We start from the raw sequence: 22014 nt of genomic DNA, 5'->3' as shown, positions 1-22014 counted from the left end.
GACTTGTCCACCTCGCCTTTGCCTAGTCACATGTTCCCTGCTTTCAGCCCAGGTCGGCATAAGTTCTCACTGTGACTGCGCACTTCCTGCAGATTCTACCTACAACTTGCTCGACCCGTCGTCCTGTTTGAGAATAACTGTGGATCAAACACCATGTGTAGTAGTTGGGCCTATGTCCGCTACCTGTATATAGGCTTTAAAAGTATCCGCTATAGCTAAGTGTCACCTATCATACCAGCATTAACCTTTAAGTATTATCCTATGTTCTCCCCAAAAGTGTTCCCAAAGGGTGGATCCACACCATTAAAGCAGCTTACAATCTCTTTGCAGGAAAATGCTTAATTTGTCTCCCCCAGTACAAAAATATCCAGCACCTCTAATGCATATATTTTCTCAACAAATTCAATACCAACCAATATTATAGGAGATTCTGACAGAATTACAGCTAAAACATTAAGGAAAATTCAGCCTGTAGAAATGGTGGACTACAGGATTTCCGAATAAAGACTCTGGGCTAGCTTTTGAATCTAGGCAATACTATTATGCAAAAGACCCCTAAAAGAAGACATGAGGAGACCAGGTGGTTGTTATGTAACCTCAAGCAAAAATGTATAATTAGTAGTAGCAACAGTTCCCCTGTAGGATTGAGCTTTGATAGATACAGAGCGGTTTTGAGAGCTCCTTCTTTGTACTCCATAACGCACAGGACAAACTACTGTGTGTTGTTCGTTTACTTTCTGCAATGACTCTAAAAGATACCCCATAGACTAACATTTGCCTGTACTTGCATTAATCATCATCTGTTTGCTAGCTTGTTCTTACCCAGCTCAGCTCTATCCAAAAGGGCGTGTAAGACGAAAGGTTTCCTTTTCAGTGCATCAACTACCTCTAAGTATCTATCCCCACAGGTTATGGAATGTTTATAGCTTCATCTTGGCCCAACAACATTATCACAACGACACTGTGCTATTAACCTGCCAAGGGTAAAGTGAAAAGACTGAAGTTTGGGTTCAGTATATACCTTCTGGCTACGTTCTTCTAAACTGCTGGTATAAAATGTGGCTTTTCCCACGTTACAAAAATGGGGCATTATATAGACTTATTTGACAGAGGCAGCGGTTCAGCTGTAAGCCGTGAGGTGTGCAGGATCTTGATAAAAGTTACTTACTTTACTGGAGTCTTTGTTGTTTCTTTGGGCACGCAGCTGATACAAGGAAATACCCCACCAGGGAAATATCCAACAGCATTTCTTAATTCCAAGAAAATATTCCAATGGCATTTTGTAAATTTTACTATGCCTATTACATATAAGAATCCTGTGACAGCCTTACTGTCGTCATCATAATCACCATCATCCAGAATAGGTTCTTAGATCACTATGGTCTTGAAACATCAATCAGAAAGGGCTGAAAATCTTGCAGACAGGGTGGGAACATGGGGCCATTATGCCAATGGCCCCTATCTTAAGTACTAGACTCACAGAAATATAGGACACCCTCAGGCTTCTGTTTCAATTAATCACCTGTTGCTTACTGCATAGGAGCTTAGAGATGGTAAATAGGATTTCAGTGCCAAAAGGATTGCACGAAGCTCCAACAGGTTGATGTGGAGCCCGGCTTCCGCCAGAGACCAGAGTCCTCTGATCTCCACGTCCTCCAGATGACCGCCTCATCCCAGGAGTGATGCACCTGTCACCACTGTAAGATCTGGGTGGGGAAGGGGGAGGAGTCTGCCTGTGACCCATTCGTGGTTTGTCAACCACCACTGCAGATCTTGTGTAGTTCCCTCGAGATCTTGACCAGGTCGGTGAGATTCCCCCGATGCTGCGCCCATTAGAACTTCACGTCCCACTGCAGAGCCCGCATGTGCCATCTGGCATGATTCACTAGCAGGATGCAGGAGGCTTGAGGACCAGCAGACTCATAGTCAGTCTCACCGAAATCCAGGATAGAGGCTGTGACATCGGTATCCTAGCCTGAATATGCGGGACTCGCCGTTCAGGAGAATAGGCCAGAAACTGCACCGTGTCCAGATCAGCGCCGATAAAAGGGATCAACTGGAAAGGAGCAGGGTGTGACTTTGGCACATTGATAGTGAATCCTAGCGAATGCAGGAGGTTTGCTGTAGTCTGGAGGTGAGAGACGACTGCCTGGGACAAGTCTGTCTTCAACAGCTAGTCATTGAGTTAGAGAACTCTGAAACCCCTGATCTCAGCTGTTGAGCTGAAACCAATTCCATCATGTTGGTGAATACCCGAAGGACACTGGTGAGAACGAACGGGGAGAACAGTAAACTGAAAGTGCTTGTGGCCCACTGTAAACCACAGGTAGAGGTGATGAGAAGGCAGGACATGAATGTGGACATAGGCGGCCGGCAAGTCCACCACTACCATTAGTCTCCCGGGTCCAGGACAGACAGAACTCGAGCAAGAGTGAGCATTTTGAACTTCTGTTTTCTAAGGAAGTAGTTGAAAGCTCGGAGGTCGAGGATAGGATGAAGGCCTCAGTCCTTTTTGGAAACCTAAAAGTAGCGGGAATAGCAACCACAACCTATTTCTTGCCCCAGAGCCCTCTCCATGGTTCCCTTAGCCAATAGAGTCAAGCCTTCCTCTCCAAGCAAAAGAAGGTGATCCTCCATCAGTCGATCATATGTAGGAGGTATGGAGGGATGGGAAGTCTTGAAGGGGAGGGAGTAGCCCCTTCAGACTTTCATTAGAACCCACCTGTCCGAAGTGATGTCCCACCAATGGTGGAGGTGATGGCGTATCCTGCCACCAACTGGACACCCATGATCTGGGAGGATCTGACTAGGAGGACTTCGAGACGGAGGAGGGGGGGGGGTTGTGGTCTGACCTGACCTGACCTCTGGCTGCTCGACCCACGAGAATGGCGAGATCATGCTCACAACTGTGCAGAGGTTGAACAACTTGTGCGGTCCTCTGGATGGGATAGGGCTGGCACGGTTGGAAGCTCCTTCCGTAGCCGCAAAAGGTGGACGCAGGACGAGATGACACAGAGAGGCCCAAGGACTTGACCGTAGCCCATGATTCCATAAAGCGCTCTAGCGCCTCGTCTGCCCTATCTCTGAAAAGATGAGAGCCATCAAAGGATATGTCGATATGATTGGCTTGGACATCCCCAAGAAGCCAGACATCCTTAGCCAGGTGTGGCGCCTAATGGCCAAAGTCAAGGAAATGCCCAGAGAGTGTGTCATGTCATGGTCACAGCATATGGTAAACTTCACTGCATCTCTCCCGTCTGCAGTAGCTTGGGAGAGGACAGCCAGGCCTACTCTGGATCTTGTGGCAGCACATGCGCAATCATTTCCCATAAGGAATGGGAGTAATGGCCCAAGAGGCATGCATTGTTTACCAACCGCAATGTTTGGCTGGCAGAAGAAAATATTTTCTTACTGAAGCTATCCAGCCTTTTGGATTCCCTATTCGGGGATGTGGAAGGGAACGCGCCACAAGAAGTAGAGGCTTGGACCACCAAGCTCTCGGGGGTTGGGTGAGATGTGAAGAAAGTTGGGTTGCCCGGTGCAGGACAATGGGGGAGGGCAATTGTTCTATTCACAGGAGCCCCTATGCTTGGCTTGGCCATGGTGCCTAGGAGAACATCAGTCAAGGCCTCATTAAATGGCACCAAGGGTTCCGAGGTGGAAATGCCAGGCTGCAGGACCTACGTCAAGACATTGATCTTGACCTTGTAGTTTATCAAAAAAGAAACAGACACTTGTTACACCTTTTGACTTTTGGTAAAAAGTGGGTCTATTAGAGTATCCTCAAAAAACTCAATGCTTTTGTGGTAGTGCGGTATATCTGTTTCATCCCCCCCGCATTGATGTTTTAGGCAGTTATCATTGGATACTCCAAAGTAGTGATTTTGCCAGCCTCAACCCGAGGCACCTCTGGTCTAGGGTGCAGTGTCCAGAGAAGTGAAGTAGAAAAGTGTGAAAAATAAATTCTCAAAAAAGGAAAAAATATTTTAAAAAACTGGTAAATCACCCGTGGGAAATTTTAATATTGGCGTGATTTCCAATAGTTGTTTAAAAGAAATAGGTACTACTCAGTAGATCGAGTTACTTGATCTAGCAGTATTTTATATAAAACGTCGACATGTTTCAGCTCTCTGGGCCCTAAGGGTCTATAGAGCTTTCGTCAGGACTCACAAACATAGAATTTTATACTCACACCATTTGTGTAGTATTATTTAAGTTGTTTTCTGAAACAAATCCTCCAAATTCTGTTCTGGAGGTTCCCTTTCTTTCCTCGGGGTCCTGCTATTAGTAAGCCCAGAGCCGCGTGTGATTAGAATTCTGCCTTGTGCTGACTCTGCCCCCGGATGTGACATCTGCCCCCGGATGTGACATCCGGGGGCAGAGTCAGCACAAGGCAGAATTCTAATCACACGCGGCTCTGGGCTTACTAATAGCAGGACCCAGAGGAAAGAAAGGGAACCTCCAGAACAGAATTTGGAGGATTTGTTTCAGAAAACAACTTAAATAATACTACACAAATGGTGTGAGTATAAAATTCTATGTTTGTGAGTCCTGACGAAAGCTCTATAGACCCCTAGGGCCCAGAGAGCTGAAACATGTCGACGTTTTATATAAAATACTGCTAGATCAAGTAACTCGATCTACTGAGTAGTACCTATTTCTTTTAAACAACTATTGGAAATCACGTCAATATAATTTCCCACGGGTGATTTACCAGTTTTTTTTAATATTTTTTCCTTTTTTGAGAATTTATTTTTCACACTTTTCTACTTCACTTCTCTGGACACTGCACCCTAGACCAGAGGTGCCTCGGGTTGAGGCTGGCAAAATCACTACTTTGGAGTATCCAATGATAACTGCCTAAAACATCAATGCGGGGCGGATGAAACAGATATACCGCACTACCACAAAAGCATTGAGTTTTTTGAGGATACTCTAATAGACCCACTTTTTACCAAAAGTCAAAAGGTGTAACAAGTGTCTGTTTCTTTTTTGATAAACTACAAGCTTACCCCGGGGAATGAAACAGACGTTCCAATCCCTTATCCCTCCTCTCTGATTAGTTACTATTGATCTTGACCACCACAGAAGGCAGCTGCATGTCCAAGACCTCAGCAGACCTATGCACCCCCATAGCCAATGAAGCTCCCGCCTCCATAGCCAGGTTAGATGGGGAAGGCATACCAAGCTCTGGAGAGGTATGCAGGCCCACAGGCATCACCCAGTTCCTCATACCAGTCCATTTCTTTGGGATACGGTGGGACTTCAAAGGGGTCCTGCATCCCCTCCCAATCCTTCTCCAATCCTAACTCCTCCAAATAAGGCTGAGGATGTGACGGAGTTCAAAGGCTTTGCTGGGGCTGGCCTTGATGTCAGTAGGTGCCTGGCAGCCTCAGTGTCTTCGGGGACAAGACAGGGGTCTGGCGCTGCAGGTGGGAACCGGCAGATGTCTCAGCATCAGACGTGGTATTGAGGAAGGTCAAGTAGGTATGATCAGCACTGGTCCGGATCCGGGAACGGATCCATGGGCGCTGTGGCCTGAGCCGACCTAATGGAACTCATTCCGCTGAGTCTGCCGGGGCTGAAGGAACACCAGCGGGATCAGGCCGCCTGAATATAGCGCACAAGGTGTCATTAAATTCCTTCAACTGAGTGAGGGCCACTCCCTGTCCCGGAAAGGAGGGGGTACGAAGAGCCGTCCCAGGCACACATTCCGTCGAACAAGGCCTCGAACGCTGAGACTCCTCTGTCACGTCAGGTGACAGACGGGGTGAAGTCGGAGCACGCTACAACTTCTTGTGCTTTTTGTGATGCTTCTTACCTGACCCCTTTGAGGACTTCAAATGGGAGGACGAAGACTTAGAGCCACTGGAGTGGTGCTTGGATCTTCCTCTTTACCAAGACCCGGAGCGGGAACGAGACCTCTTCGGCACCAGATGCTGTGCCGCAAGCAGCTTTATGGAATGCTCCCACAAAGCTTTAGGAGCCATGGCCATGGCCATGGAGCACGACTTCGGGTCATGGTCGTGCTCCAGGCAACAAAGGCACACAAGATGGGGATCGGTAATGGACATGGCGAGGCAACAAATACTACACGGTTTGGATCCCAAGGTCTTTTTTGACATGATGGACCTACACAGCAAGAAAGAAGGTCAACAAAAAGGTGAACAAAGTCTGTCAAAAAATGACAGGGGGTAGCTCTCTTCAACCGATCTGAGCTGGCTGGCGCTGAAAGAAAAGAACTGATGTCAGACTGCTGACGTGACATCTATATAGACAACGTGAACATCACAATGACAGACATGACGCAGACAACGTCACGCTGAGTCAAAACACCTACTGGCGCACAGAGGTACTGCTCAAGAAAAATCTTCCTGATACAGTTCGACGCCTAAGGAAGTTCAAAGGTAAGGAATCTGAAGATAGATGTCACTATCAGATAAATGTAGAAAAAAGCATCCATTAGAAGAGCAATGTTTATTATCACTTACTTTTAAATTACCCATCCCATTTGGAGGGAATCGAACCTACAGATGATCAATAAGCACAATATCAGTAGATCTAGGCTTGGCAAATCATGAAATATCAATATTAGTAAAAAGAATGTAAAAGAAGCCACAGTGTACAACTTGGGAGGGTTCAATAGGTCCAATAGTTCTAGTAATGCATGACAGCATACTACATCATGAATGTTTTGAGTAGGTCAGGTAGATTTTCAAGATATCCACAAAAAGTAAACATAGGTGCAATAAATCTAAGTGAAATCCGCTTATGTAATTTGTGGTTATGGTTAGCCTGAAATCAGTCATGAATCTGGTTCTCTAGGACAAATGTTGGAAACTTAATTACTATAAGCTTAATTTAATTGGCAAGCATGTTTTCCAGCAGACATTTACGTACCTAAAAAGTAATATAATGAAGAAGAAACTATCAGCATTCTTAAGAAAATTATTTAATAAGTTAATAAGTAGACAAACACATGGTCCATTACATTCCTACCTCATATGTTATCTTCAAACTTGTCTGAAGCAAAATGGGAGTGAATTTTTGATGAACTTCTGCTGTTAGCCAAAGACGGAAATTTGATTTTGGTTGAAGAGCATTCAATTCCTATGGGATGTAGTAAACCATATTATTACCCTAAACAAACAATGTTTTGGCAAAGAAAAGACAAACGATATCATATTCACGATGGGATTAAAGTGGCTCATATTTTACCTCTCATTACTAGCCACCTCAACCACCACACCGAATGGGTAAATCGCATGGCTTTCATTAGAATGTTATTCACTGAACATAATGGCCCTACTATGATGATGCAGGAGCCCAATCTTTCTTTTACGCACCTATCGGAACAAATGCCCTGGATGACAGACAGCAGAGGAAGACTAAATTGTACAAAGATTTAGACACCTTTCTTTAGCTGAAGTAGCACAGTAAATAATTATTTTTTGGGAAATTAGACCTATCATTTTATAGTTCTCTTTTTCTGTATATCATCAAGATTATCTTTAGTATTGAAGTGTCATATGTGATGGAAATGCTACTAGATACACTCGTGAAATATGTTTTGAAATGTTTCTCTTCGGAGATAAAGAGTCACTGTTTGCAAACTTCATTAATCTATAACCCTTTCAAAGATGAACTTGTCAGATGTGACAGGAAACGTACTTTAAACTGAAATTAAGCACCCCAGATGCTCATTCTAACGCTCATCTTAAAACCATGAATCTTTACTAGTGATAAGCGCAAAGGAGACGACAATAATAAGTACAGGTCTCTTATCTTTATGCATCTGTGCGCAGGTCCATTTCTCTTTATTGGTATGGCTCAATCTCAGCCAGGGGGTTGACAAGAGATTATCGCCACAGTAGAAATAAGCAGTAAAAGCTAAAGCACACACGCAGCTCCACCTACATCTAAGCCCCACACTCATAGAGCAGTTCAGCCTTCCTACAAATACGTATTTTTTCTATGTCTATTCTAGTGCTCTGAATGCAAAGACTTAGGAATGGCGATGCCAAAGAGGTTGTGTTGACTAAGAGTCATGGAGTAGAAGATTCACAACAGGGTTACAGGTTTTCACTTTAGCACCTGCCATCCATTCTCTCTGGTAAAAAGATTACAAGGAATTAATTCTGAGGAGGAAATAAACTGCCGACACGTTGGATGTAATATAATCTTTAAAAAAATGTATTCTGACTTCAGTGTTACCAGACACCCATTACAGCCATGTTCCTAATAGGTTAGCAGTAATATATTTTCAAAACCCCAACTAATAATAAGTTCCAGTAGTAGTTTTGTCCATTTAAAACCCAACTTCCCCTGCCCAAGTAGTCTCATGTACATGAAAATGGTTGTCTCCTTCATGGATGCAGACACGTTCAGACATTTTAGTCAAATAAGTACAGGGCTCTCAATTTCGGCAGTTGTGTGATTTCTCTCTCTTTGCTAATACATTAGAGTACCATTATAAAGTAATCTTTGTCTTTAATCAAGTGTCTGGAAAGTCATTCCATAGTCATAATATCCCCAACATACCACTCATTCAGTGTGGGAGCTGTTTTCTATTTCCAGTGTTGTGCAAACATCATTTTTGCCATTACTGATAATTGCAAAATCAGTGACTGTTCTTTATTTCTCAAGCCCTCCCAGTTCTCAGGGTGAACTTGGAGGGCTTGAAGCCTAGAAGCACTATCCATGGGCGCATCAGGTTGTAAACACCACCACATCTTTATTTGCTATGAGGACATCTTCCAATAAGTGGATATGTTTGGATACTCCCTCCAAATATGACCTGGATCTCTATACATCCACAGTCCCTCCAACATCTGTCAGACACTGACTGACTCATTTTACATAGTCTGTCTTGCTTTATAAACACAAGAATATTACTTTAAGATAAGATTCCTTATGTAAGATTGTTTTATTTATTATTCAGTTTTCAAGCCTTTTCAAGTGCTTCCCCAATATCCTTCCATTTTTCACTGCATCCCCACTTCGATTGTTATGTTCTCCCCCAATACTCGCTCATTTAATTAAGAATCCACACCTCCTATACTTTTTATTGTCATTACTAGATTCTCACACTTTAATCAGTGACCTGTTGCTTGATTCTTTTTTGTGGGTGTGTTTTACAATGCCTTAACTGTTGGTATCAAAATCTGTCTGCATGATTTTGCAATTGACAAATTACTATATCTGGCCATTATCATAGAGGTCTGCTAAGAATCTACATTCCCCTTCCGTTTAGGCCTTGTAGTCATTCCCCGCATTAGCAGATGTAAAACTTGTGCTGCAATATATAGGTGTCAGTGGAGAGCAACATGATGTTTAGTTCTGTGCCAGAGTAATATAATCCAATATCTCCAATACTATGCTCTTGATTTGGCTATGATGAAGCCTTTGGGTTCTTGCCACACTAGGTAAACACAGTAGACATTACAGAATTCTCTCTGCTACTACTCTGTCCATATGTTCTGTCCATTTGCACCCAATATCTATTTGAGTACACCTGTTACTATCTGCCTTTTATTCAGAGATGGGATACATTATACAGTAATTGGTCATGTCTGGCAATTCTAGTCCCATTTAAGCTTTGACACTTGGATTTTGCAGGAAGGATACCCATGCTGGTTTCCCTTGTTATACAAATTCCACTACTGCCTTTTGTAAGCCACTGAAAGTGGCCAGTGAAATTCTGACTTAAAGTGACTAGAAAACATAGAGCAGTCTCTGAATTACCATCTATATCATGGTTAGGCTTTCCAGCTATGAGTATAGTGAGTTCCATCTTTGTGGGTCTCTCTTAATGCTTTTTATTGATGACACAGCCTCACCTTAAAGAGATTGTGGATATTTAAAGTAAGACATATCCATAGTTATTTCAGTTACCATACAGCAATCCTAAAGGGGGTTGATGCTTTAAGAGATTTCAATACTTATTGAGAGGTCTGAATGAGTAAGAGCTAAGACTTCGTGGAGTTAATTTTATAACAAGATACTGCTCTGAAGTCCTCCAACATGCACAGCAGTTGGGGTATTGAGAACAGAGGGTCAATCAGGGATAGGAATATGTCATCTACAAAAAGTGGGATTATATGGGTAATAATTGCAAATGCAAGCCCTCCTATTTATATCCGCCGCCTGGCTGATCGCTGCTGGAAACAACTTAAGGCCATCACAACCTGGGTGATCTGTCAACCTTGCGCTGTGCCAATCTGTATCCTAAATGTTTCTGGCAGTAACTCACTGGCTATAATTCTGAGTTTCTGATTTGTGCATGAGGCTGTGACCTTTTAACTACAGTCTTTTCCTATTCCAAATTTCAGCATAACCTTCATGTTAAAAAAGTATCTATTTTGGTAGCTTAAACAAAACGTATTAACATGCTTTCACTAAACTGCATTTCAAGGAATACGTTATTTAAAAGTTATGAAACCAAGAGAAACAGAATTGCGATTAAACATTAACACTAGACATCAGTGAGTGTATTAAGGCTTTGTTTATTTACCTTTTCTAGGGTAGGAAGCCAAGCGATAACCAGATGTAAATTCTTCAAACACACCCATTCCCCTTCTCTTGCACATTCCTTTAATGTCTGAATGGCCAGGTCAGCCTGACCCTGACCCATAGCAACCTGAAAAAGTATTATTTTAAGAGTAAAATCACATCTTATACACACATTGAAGGAAGAAAAGCATTACTGACAACTTACAAAAACAAATATATTCTTTCTAAAAAAGAACTATGGCAGCCTTACTTCTAGAATCCCTAAATCTATCTCACATGGAGGAGTAATAAGAATATTACCTTTTAGAAGACAGTGTCTCTATTTCATCTATTCTCAATAATAATTAAAATACTTTTCATCTCTGTAGGAATTTTGCAAATACTGATGTGACCAATGTGCAGTGAACCCAAATTGTGATAACTTTATTGAATAGGTAAACTATAAATAACAAAATAATGTGAATGACAACTCTACTGCATCAAATATAAATGTACCCAAGTTAAAGTGAGTTGTTTAGTAACTATTGAAGACCATCAGTCATGAAGTCTAGCAAGCATGAATGTGATTTACAGGTTTTCTTCTGTTCTAATATTTTCCCACAAAGTCTCTCTCACTGAAAACATGTCAATAGCAAGGAAGAACTTACTAAGGTTGAAAGAGAAATCAGAGCTATAGAAACTATATCTGATGTAAGATGGGGGAGGGGGTAATTAAAGGTGTTACTGATGTTCTCTTATTGTTTTTGAAATTTGACTAATTTTGCAGTGTGACAACCCGCACCTTGTTATGCAGGCAGTGTACTGTATACAGTGATAGTTATTCTTTATCTCTGCACTGCAGAGTACCCGTCCTACACCTCACGTGGGACACTGGTAGGATGCAGAACGCCATAAAGCCTTAGAGTCTGATGACTTTCAGAACTGGAAGAACTACTATCAGACCAAACATCAAGATTGCATCCAGATGTCTTAAATCTGGTCCAAAGGGAAAGAATGCAACAGATGCTCAGATGCCACTATGAACCACTATGTGAGATCTTAGGATCAAGAGATAGAAATAGAGTAGATAACAATTTTGTTGGTTCAATTCCTGCAGCAAGTGAGCCAGCAAAAGCATTCTTTATTTTTCTTTCCCTCGAAATTAGTTAAGGAGGCATGCACGCCAATACTGGGTTGAGGATTGCATCTCTCTTGGCAATACCTCCCCATTACTCTTCACCTTTTGACCCCACTTTATTGAATTTTGCCAACAAGAGAGAGGGAGCCAATATGGGGACATGGGAAAGGTTGGCTGGAGAATAAACTGGAGCAATCAGCAATGGGGAACTCAGAAACAGAAGTTTGGAGCCCTGCCAAATTATTTGTCAGATTTTTTTGGCCTAAGGTTTTATATCTGCAGTGATTTATTTATTTATTTTTATTTATTTATTTAACTTGTAACGCGCAACAGCTACCCGCAGTGGGTTTCCCGGCGCTAGGGATAGACTCAAGAAGAAAGAAGTATCAGGTAATATCAAGCAGACCAGGACAATGGGCAGATCACTCAAAAAACAAGGTCTTAAGTCCCTTCCGGAACCGCAGCAAGTTATTCTCCAATTTTAGAGCAACTGGTAAAGCGTTCCAGAGCTTGGGCCCTAGATGAGCGAAAGAACGCCCACCCATTCTGACAAGTTTGAATCTTGGGATAACAAAGTCTCCATTCCCAGAAGATCTAAGGGTTCGATGAGTCCTGTATGGTTGAACTAAGTTCTGTAGGTATTTAGGGGCTGTGCCCTGCCTAATCTTGAACAGATAACATAAGGCTTTAAATTTAATCCGGCTTGAGATTTTAAGCCAGTGTAAGTCACGCAGAGCAGAAGATGCTGAAGTTCTCCTAGGAACCTTCCGAAGCAGGCGGGCAGCCGCATTGTGGACTACCTGAAGAATCTTAATGGTTGCAGCATCAGCTCACAAATAGAGAACATTACCATAGTCCGTAGATCCCAGACCATGACACTTAGGAGCTAATTCTGAAGTTGGCTGACAGAGTTTAGTCTGTCAAGGCAACGGAGTAAATTACTCTGTAGTCCTGACGGACTAATCACCTGCCAAATTATGAAATGTTAGTCATCCCGACAGATATTTCAACCATTGATAGAAACCACCATCAAAGGTGTTCCTGCAGATCTATTGGAACTTTGCTGACAATAAAAAAAACGATGTCCTCCTACCATGGGAGTCATGTCCCATGGCGAAGGGGGCCTTTTTTCATTTTTTTACTGCCCCTTACCAAAACCTGACAGTGAAAAGCAGTAAAACAGATATATGTCTTCCCATCTAAATCAGGAGAGTTGACATATAGCCAATACTCTGACAGGCCGTCGGAGAAGTTTGGCCATGACAGGGAGCGGAGTAGTCTCTACTGTGGCCATATTAAGGTCTGCCTGCATCTAAATTCGGCGGGTGGACCACTATCTTGGTGGTAAGTATACTTGGTCAAATGAAGTATCCTTAGCGCCAAGATATAAACCAGGCCCTTATTTACTGGATGGATGATTGAGGACCGATGAGAAGTTGTTAGAGGGAGTGGCCGCAGCAGAGGAAGAGTAGGATTTTTTATTTGATGCTGGTGTTACCAATCTCTTGCACCTGCCTAGACTCAAAACTGGTAAAATAATTGTTAGGGAGGCTGACCAGGCCGAGACGACAGCCACTGACTGCCTTTATGGCTGAGCCCTAGACATAGCCATACAACGTGAAGTACCACTAATGAAATTGCCTTGCTGGTGAGGCCACACCTAGAGATCTCCTTGTGGCCTTGCTTTTTTGAAGCATTTAAGAAAGGAATCCACCTTTCCATCAAAAAGTAGCTCTATACCGAAAAGCATGTCATCAGGTGCAGCTGATATTCACCCATGAAACCTGGAGTGCATTCAGTTGTACTACTGTAGTGCACTTCTTGAATTCATGAAGAGCAGTACAGTGTCTGTCTGTCTGTAGAAAGCAAAGACCTGGAGGCTTTTAACTGCTCTGACCTGTCAGGGGCATTGCTGGAAAAAAGTTTAAAATAAGTTGAGGAAAAAACATCTGCTTTACGACGTTCTCTGCCTTAGAGTGGCAGGAAAAGAGTTCTGTGTCAGTCGTAGAAAGCCTAAAATGTCTTGCTACCTGATTGTTGACAGCAGTAGCTGAAAACGGCTTCTCTCTAAGGCCTTAAGCGGATCCACTGAGGTATAATGAAAGGGAAGTACATGTCTGAGAGTTGGAGGATTTTCAGAAGTACATCTGACTTCACCCTGCTCATTGGCAAGCAAGGTTCTAGGCCATCTGCAGCTCCCTAATGACAAAAGATAAAAAAGTTATTCTCCTCAGTTTTTTTACCCCAAAAGAGGTATCAACACTTCTCACATTTTGTATGTCAATATAGAGCCTTGTGCCAATATACTATCTTGGCAGTAAACTGTCTGCTACACTATCGTTGAACTCTGTATGTTGAAAACTCAGCATAGGCAAATCCAGGGCATCTGCATCAGAACCAAACAAGGCTTCCAGGTGTGTGAATTTCGTAGACTCAAGGAGATGCCGCACAGGAGGTTAATCCTCAAAGGTGACCACTCTCTTCATAGCTGTGACAAGAATTTGCACTGTCAAAGTAGGGCTTTGTGGTACTTCGCTGGAGTGGTTTGTGAACAGCACCATCAGCTGCATTGTCCAGGGAGCTCCAGGCACTGGGGTGGGCAGAGGTGGAATGGCTAGTAACAACTGGCTTCTGATGAGGTTAACTAGCGCTAAAGTCAGCGAGGGGCAAAAGTCAAACGTCCCTGAAACCACATTGGTAGCAGTAGGCACTTTAGACAGTGGAGGATCAGTCTTAAATAATTGTAAACCACCAGCAGAAGGAGCAGGACATTCACATTGCAACTTCTAGAGCCTTAGTATGCAACGGCTCAAAAGAAGCACAGAATAATTCAGAGTTGGCGAACAGAACTGTCAGGGACCTCTTGTTGGAAGAGGATCATCTGTTAGAGGAAGAAGAAGGCGCCTTCTGTGCCTTCAGATGCTTCTCAGTTATTCCCATAGGGGACTTACCTGAGTGAGGTAAGAGCGGTGATTCCAGTCAGTTCTTACAAGGAACAGACAAGTCTTCCTTTTACTAATCGCAGTGATGCGCATAACAGCACTCGTCACACTTAGTGGTATTTTGTTTGAGTCTGAGGCATCCACCGTTTTCCTGAAGAGGATAAAACGTCCTCACCTGGCACTCACAAAGTTCTACTTAACTGGCTTTTGGAAGCGAGAGCAGGTTTCCCTGCTCTCGCTTTCAAAAGCCAAAACAGAGTTTGCTATGACAGGGCAGGAGCCGCACAGCTCCCACCCTACCATAGCAAACAGCAATGTCCATGGGGTTGGCACCCCGAGACATTGCAGGAGCCGGCCCTGGGGGGTGGTGGTCCCCAGGGCCATCAAGGGCTCCAAGAGGGGGCCATTCGGCCCCCATTCATTTTCTATACCCCAGGGAGGTGGTGTTCCCCAGGGTTTGGGGGTCCATATGGGACCCCCCCCAATTTAAATATTTAGTGCCCCGGGGAGGTGGTGGTCCCTGGGCATGTGGGGGGGTTTGAGCCACCCCACACAAATCTTTAAAAAGGTTTTACACAGCCCCGGGGATGTGGCGGTCCCCGGGGCTGTGGGGGAAGCTGCGTCCCCCGCACATAGTCAATAAAGCCCGAGGGAGGTGGCAGTCCCCGGGTTGTGGGGGCCCCACGGGCCCCCGATAATAAATTGGCAGTGCCCCCGGGACCCGGCCCACCCGGGGGCTTTTTTTAAACGAAGCACGGGAGCCCGCGCTTTGTTTTTTTATAAATATTTCGTCGGGATTCGCGATCCCATCGCAAATTCCCCAGCAATTAAAAAAAAAGTGGGGGCCCTGAGTGTCCTTGTGGGACCCCCTGAGCAGGCCTAGGGGGTCAGGGTGTTTCTACCCAGCCCCCTTTTCTTGTTTTTTCATGTTTTTTCTGCTGTTTTCTTGTGACTTGGTTCTACCTTCCGAAGCGCAGGGGTACTGCTGCTGAAAACTTTCCGGATACAGTCTGACGTCCGGGGATATTCTAAGGTAAGAAATCTATTACTAACGTGTCTCTTTCAGATTTATTTCTTTGGCGGGGGGCCGCATGCCCCCCCTCCTCAGGCCGATTATGGCCCCCGGGCCGGCCTTTACTTTTAAAAACATTATTTATTTTTCCACAGGGGAGGGGGGCCGCGTGACCTCCCCCCCGGGCCACTTCTGGCCCCAGTGACCCCATCCTCCAGGGCCTGGCCGGCCACTACGTTGGGGATGCCTCAATGCCCCCACTGTCCCTGCTGGCTCCCTGCGTCCTGCGGGAGCCGGCATTGCTTTTCCACACGTGAGCTGCTGACATGCAGCTCCCTTGTGGAAAAGCGATTCTGCTTTGGCTTTTGGAAGAGAGAGCAGGTTTCCCTGCTCTCGCTTCCAAAAGTCAGAGCAGAATTTGCTATGACAGGGCGGGAGCCGGCCATAGCAAACAGCAATGTCCCGAGGGTGGGCACCCCGGGATATAGTAGGAGCCGGCGTTGGGGGGTGGTGGTCCCCAGGGCCATCCACGGCTCCAGAAGGGGGCCACGTAGCCCCCCTCACTTCATTTTCTATACCCCGGGGAGGTGGTGGTCCCCAGGGTTTGGGGGTCCGTATCGGACCCCCCAATTTAAATATTTAGTGCCTCAGGGAGGTGGTGGTCCCCGGGTCATGTGGGGGGGGGCTCGAGCCCCCCCACACAAATCTTTAAAAAAGTTTTACACAGCCCAGGGATGTGTCGGTCCCCGGGACTGCGGGGGGCTGTGCCCCCTGCACATAATCAATAAAGCCCCAGGGAGTTGGCAGTCCCAGTTGTTGCGGGGGCCCCCACGGGCCCCCGCTTATAAATTGGCAGTGCCCCCGGGACCTGGTCAACCCCGGGGCTTTTTTTTTAACAAAGTACGGGAGCCCGCACTTTGTTTTTTAAAAATAATTTCATCGGGATTTGTGACCCCATTGCGCTTTCCGCTGAAATTATTTAAAATAATGTTTTTCTTTGGCCCTGGGGGCTCTTGTGGTACCCCCTGAGCAGGCCTAGGGGGTCAGGGTGTTTCTACCCTGCCCCCTTTTCTTGTTTTTAAATGTTTTTTCAACAGTTTTCTTGTGAATCGGTTCTACAGAGACACAAGATGGCTGCCAACACTGGTTAGAATGAAGCTCGTGGTCGGGAGGGCTCGTGAACCCACCGATGCCCCAAATATCTAAACTTTTTCTTATTCTAATTTCTCAGGAACTACTGAACGGATTTACACTATTTACCAAAAGGGCTCCTTCTGATTGAAGACCTACCTTTTTGCCAAATTTGTTGTGATTCCGTTTAGCAGTTCGGGCTGTAGCTTTGTCTAAAGTTTCCTATGAAAAATAACATGGGGAAAATGCGTTGGGACCCCCCTTTTTTCTCTCCCCCCGCTTGATGAATCACCCCAAACCTTTCAAGACAGGAGCTGACCGGAGCGGGTCACTAGTTTTGAAAATTTTGCGAAGATTCGTCATCCCCGGCGCTAAAGTTATTGGGAAAAGAAAAAACTTTTTTCCTATTGAAACTAGGTCCTAACTATAACTACCTACTGGCGACCTTCAGTAGGTAATATACATATGTGTGCGTGTATGTTGTGTATAAATTGATATATATGTATATATATGTATATATATATATATATATATATATATATATATATATATATATATATATATATATATAGAGAGAGAGAGAGAGAGAGAGAGAGAGAGAGAGAGAGAGAGAGAGAGAGAGAGAGATAGACATATCTATCTATATATTCTATATGTTCACTGGAGGTTCTGTAGATATATAATCATACTGAATGACTTTTACCATAGGATGGTATTGGTACAGGTAATTAATAACATAGTATACAAATTGGTATTAGGCATGACGTAATGTTGGGCTTCATCAGAAATAAGAGAGACAATAAAAATAAATCCCTCCATGGGGTAAAAAGTAGTCTCACAGTGTTCTCCCATATTTGATGATAAATGGGAAACACTATGCCAAGATCTTACAAAAAGCCAATGTGTTCAAAAGGGAGAAGTGGGAAACAAGATAATGTACAACTGATTCTCTGCATCAAGCATATTACTTACGTTCTGCTATAACATATATCTGGAGAGAGTGCAGCCAACACAGGGAAGTAATTCACATATGCAGGCATGCAGAGGGGGAGTGACTTGATAGTCGAAGATGGCAGACAAATCCAGCAGCTCCGCACCAGCCCTTTCATTATCCTGCCGTATTGGGCCCAAACCCCCGCTTTGGAGGGACGGAGATCAATCGCCAGTCAAGGTGGGCGCTGAGACGTAAGAGAGCGAGCAATTAAGCGCCAGACACATTACTGTAATGATAGGTGCTGAGAGCAGACCAGGTGCAACGCAAGAATGCGCAGGGAGCCGGCAATCTAGGAAGGCCCCAGACCAACGTGCGGACTGAAGGAACTCTCCAGACCACTGAAGAGCAGGCACAGGAGTGCGGCCCTGCCCGCTATGATGTGAGGCGAAAGGAGGCCTGTAGACACAGAAACAGGGAGAAACTGTCGCTGATGTGCAGAGAGGCCCTGCTAAGGCCCAGGACGGAGAACAACCGTCGGAGTAGGAGCGGGAGACAGAACACAGCCGCACGCAGCCCATAATGTATAGGTAGGATTGGTCTCTCACCTGTGCATGGTAGAGAGTACTGCGCCCATGTTGTTTCTTAGACTGGGACTACGGCAGAAGCAAGAGGGCCTGGTCGGGCTCAAGGAGGACTGCAAAGCACAGCTCGGGCAGCGGCGGACCTGATGATTCAGTAGAGGGATCGCCGCGAGACGAGTGGAAAGATCCCCCTGAGAAGAGGAAAGACTCAGGTCTGGTGAATGGCTCACCGTATTGAACTGCTGGGGAAAGGCACAAGGAAGTTCTGTCCCTAACCCTAAAGCTGCATTTGCATAAACAACGGTTTTTGTTGGTGACCACAGGCCCCTATGACTGGGCAGGGCTGACAGGACCAGGAATCCCCATATCAGGTGGGCAGGAGCTAGGTCCCTGGAAAGCTGTGCAGCCTGGGTCAGCATTGTGTTGCCAGCAGAAGACATCGAGTGATAACACATATTTGGAGAGGGAGAATTATAGGGGGTTCATTTGATTAAGAGGAGCTGCCCCTTTGACGAAGTTCACACTCTGTAGGAGCAGCACAATGCTACTGTGAGAAGGCAGGTGCTGGCACACTGTAAGAGGAGTGGAGTGGGAGAGGCACTAGACTGGTCGCCTACGGGCTATCTTTATGGAACTTTTTGGCTGTTACTGATGCCCTACTCCGCCTGGTGTGCTGCATTGCCCGGTGGAGGTGACTACTTTTTTAGGGTCCTAAGCAACGGGGTCTACAAAAGTTATGCAATAGGAGTCTATTGGAGATCTCAGTAACAGAACCCTCTTGTGATAATTGTAGACCACACCTCCAGCGTAAATGGGCAAGACCAAGGCTCGGCCATCGGAAGCACCTCCCGACCAAGAGCTGCCAACAAACACCCAGCAACAGGAGCCGGTGTCCTCGGGGGACCCAGTGCAGTTACAACTGACTAAAATACTTGAGGCCATTGCAGACACCAAAGCAACTTTACACCAGGATATCAGCACAGTGTCTGTGGGACTAGGGCTGCTCATTGCAGACTATCATAAACTAGCAGAACAAGTTAAGGTAGAGGAGGCTTCACTAGCTGACCTTCATCATATGCAAAAAACAATATCCCTCCAGATCACGGACCTTGCAGATAGGGTCTGTGTCCTTGAAGACAGAGCGGAAGACACAGAAGGGCGTAATAGACGTAACAATATTCAGGTGCTTGGGCTGCCTGAGGGGGTGGAGAATACAGACGTGAATGTTTACCTGGAATACTGGCTTCGAACAGAAGTGGCCACTGAGGGTCTCTCCACTTTCTATACTCTGGAACGAGCCCACAGAGTGCAGCCCGCCCACCGGGGCCCGGTCGCCCAGCAGCGGTGAAGTTACTCTATTACAAGCATAGAAACACACTGCTGTAAAAAGCTGGAACTGCAGGTCCTTTCACGATCAATAACAGTAAGGTCTCTCTATTCACGGATTACACGATGGAGGTGCAAAGGAAGAGGACCTAATTTTTTGAGGTTAAGAGTGTTTGAGTGATGAAGGCCTACATTACTCTCTAATGTTCCCGGCCACATTTTGAATCCTGTTGGATGGGAAGGTTCATTTTTGCTACCATCCAACGGCGGCCTGGGAGTGGCTTGAAATGTATAAGGCCGGATTGCAGCCTACTGATGAACGAGCAGTGGCCACACAAACAGCATTAAAAAGGAAGACGCACCACAGACGGCCCGGAGTGGCCCAGCAAGGAAACCAAGTCAATCACAAACGGAAAAGGAGAGATCCGCTGCCCTCCAGGCAGTAGAGATGTTTCTGAAAGGGTTGGGGAGCATGTCAGAGGCTGAATCTCCATCCGTGAAGGAGACGGGGGAATCTGGATCTGAGTCCCCATGAGCAGACAGCACTCAGCTCCCAGATGTAACTCTGAGATCAGCAGATGATATAATTTGAGGGGAGGTTAATTGGAGAAGATATGGCGCCCAGCTTGTGTCACACATTATCCGGATTTTGAACTGGGCAGAAATCTTGGGGCATTTGTAGCGGATTTGGGCTGGTGCACCTGTAACATGAAACAGTTTTCTTTAGACTTTAGCCTGTCCCCTATTGGAAGGCTGATACTCTGCCTAGTTTGGGTCTCCTAATTCAACATATGGTTCATTCATGGTTGAGGCAGCTGGCCATTGCTAGACTGCTCTTGGGAGGGGAGGTTTACATTCCGAAACATTACACATTTCATTTCATAACTGTTTGTTTTCTGTGTATTGGTGGTCTTGCACTGTTTAACTTGTGGGGGGGGGGGGGGTGGGATGAAGGATAATGAGCAACCTATTATGGCTACAAAACAATGCGCATTAAAATTTATGACATGGAACATCAGAGTGAGGAGGTCTGCAAACAAGCGGCATAATGTCCATAGATACTTACGTAGACGGGGAGTGCAAATAGCCATGCTGCAGGAAACACATCTTATTCAGTGTGAAGTGGAGAAGTTGTGCAGAAGATGGAGGGGTCACATATTCGCTACTTCCTTTTAAGCATATGCCAGATGGATGCTGATATGGGTGAAGGCAAGAGTCCCATTTGAACCTCAGTGCCCGCTCATTGATAAAAAAGGCTGATATGTTCTGGTTAGTGGGAGGCTGTGGGGACCGGAGATTACCCTCGGGAGTGTGTATGCCCCCAATCAAGATCAAATTCCCTTTCTACGTAGGTTCTCGGCTCCACTGGCCAACTCAGCTGCAGGAGATAAACATCTTGGGGGGAGATTTTAATAGTGTGTCTGATGTTTTCTTGGATCATTCGACGACCCCACTGCCAGGGGTTCCGGCGTACGGTGGCACAACAGGAATGCAGGATTGGATGACACACTGGGGGATGGAGGATATTTGGAGGACACAACATGCTAAAGTAAGAGATTATTCCTTTTATTCACCCATGTATCACCCACGCACAGGTTTAGATGCCTTTCTGTGCTCGCACGCCCTTGGGACTGTCATTCCGCACATTGAATATTTAGGGTGTACCCAATTTTCTCACTGTCTGTTGCTGCTCGAGTTTACAGCCCTTTGATCTGCCTATGGCGGCTTAATCTTCTGGCCTAGAAGGATGTCTACTTTAAGAACACCTTAAAGTTCACTATAGATGCACAAGTTACTTACCTTCGGTAACGCTATATCTGTAAGAAACAGTAGTTAGTGTTAGATTCCTTACCTTAGAATATCCCCAGGCGTCAGATTGGATCCTGAAAGTTTTGCGTAGCAGTACCCCTGCGCATCGGTAGGCGTCGTCTGCGGCTCTGCATCCATGGTCGGCGTCGTGGTCCCCGGGATGACGTCATCGGAATACTTAGACGCCGTCCTCGTGCGCTGACGTCAGTTATTGTACACAGCTTTCCGCGCCAGGAACGCTGAGCCGTGACAGAGTCCAACACTGGTGCCGGGAACCAAGGGCCCTGAAAGGGATGACCTCAACCCTAGATATCGGTTCGCAGAACGGGGAGGATGGGTGGGGCGGTAAGGAATCTAACACTAACTACTGTTTCTTACAGATATATTGTTACTGAAGGTAAGTAACGTGTGCATCTGAAAGAAACAGGTTAGTGTTAGATTCCTTACCTTAGAATAGATACCCTAGCAATACCAACCCCGGTGGTTGGTCTGCGAACCAAGATCACACCAGAACGTCCTGGAGAACGGAACGGCCGAAAAAGCCATCTCTCCGGACTTGGCTGTCCAGGCAGTAGTGCCTAGCAAACGTGTGCATCAAGGCCCATGTAGCTGCCTGACAGATGTCCTGCAAGGGGACTTCCCGACCCAGG

General features: G+C 45.4%; 1 protein-coding gene across 2 annotated transcripts in view; it reads right to left on the bottom strand.

Moving 5' to 3' along the window:
* Window positions 1–22014, bottom strand: part of DYNC2H1 (dynein cytoplasmic 2 heavy chain 1) — a 1763151-nt gene that overhangs the window by 318663 nt on the left and 1422474 nt on the right. For both annotated transcript variants that reach the window (XM_078657019.1, XM_078657020.1), the window contains exons 77-78: window positions 10514–10639; window positions 7000–7110 (exon numbers count right to left, since the gene is read on the bottom strand). In XM_078657019.1, the coding sequence (XP_078513145.1) occupies window positions 7000–7110; window positions 10514–10639 (237 nt within the window). The remainder of the gene's footprint in view (window positions 1–6999; window positions 7111–10513; window positions 10640–22014) is intronic.

Source organism: Lissotriton helveticus, chromosome 8 (assembly GCF_964261635.1).
Source record: "Lissotriton helveticus chromosome 8, aLisHel1.1, whole genome shotgun sequence".
Lineage (NCBI taxonomy): Eukaryota > Metazoa > Chordata > Amphibia > Caudata > Salamandridae > Lissotriton > Lissotriton helveticus.
The sequence above is the reverse complement of the archived record's forward strand: the minus strand, read 5'-3'. Positions and strand labels throughout refer to the sequence as shown.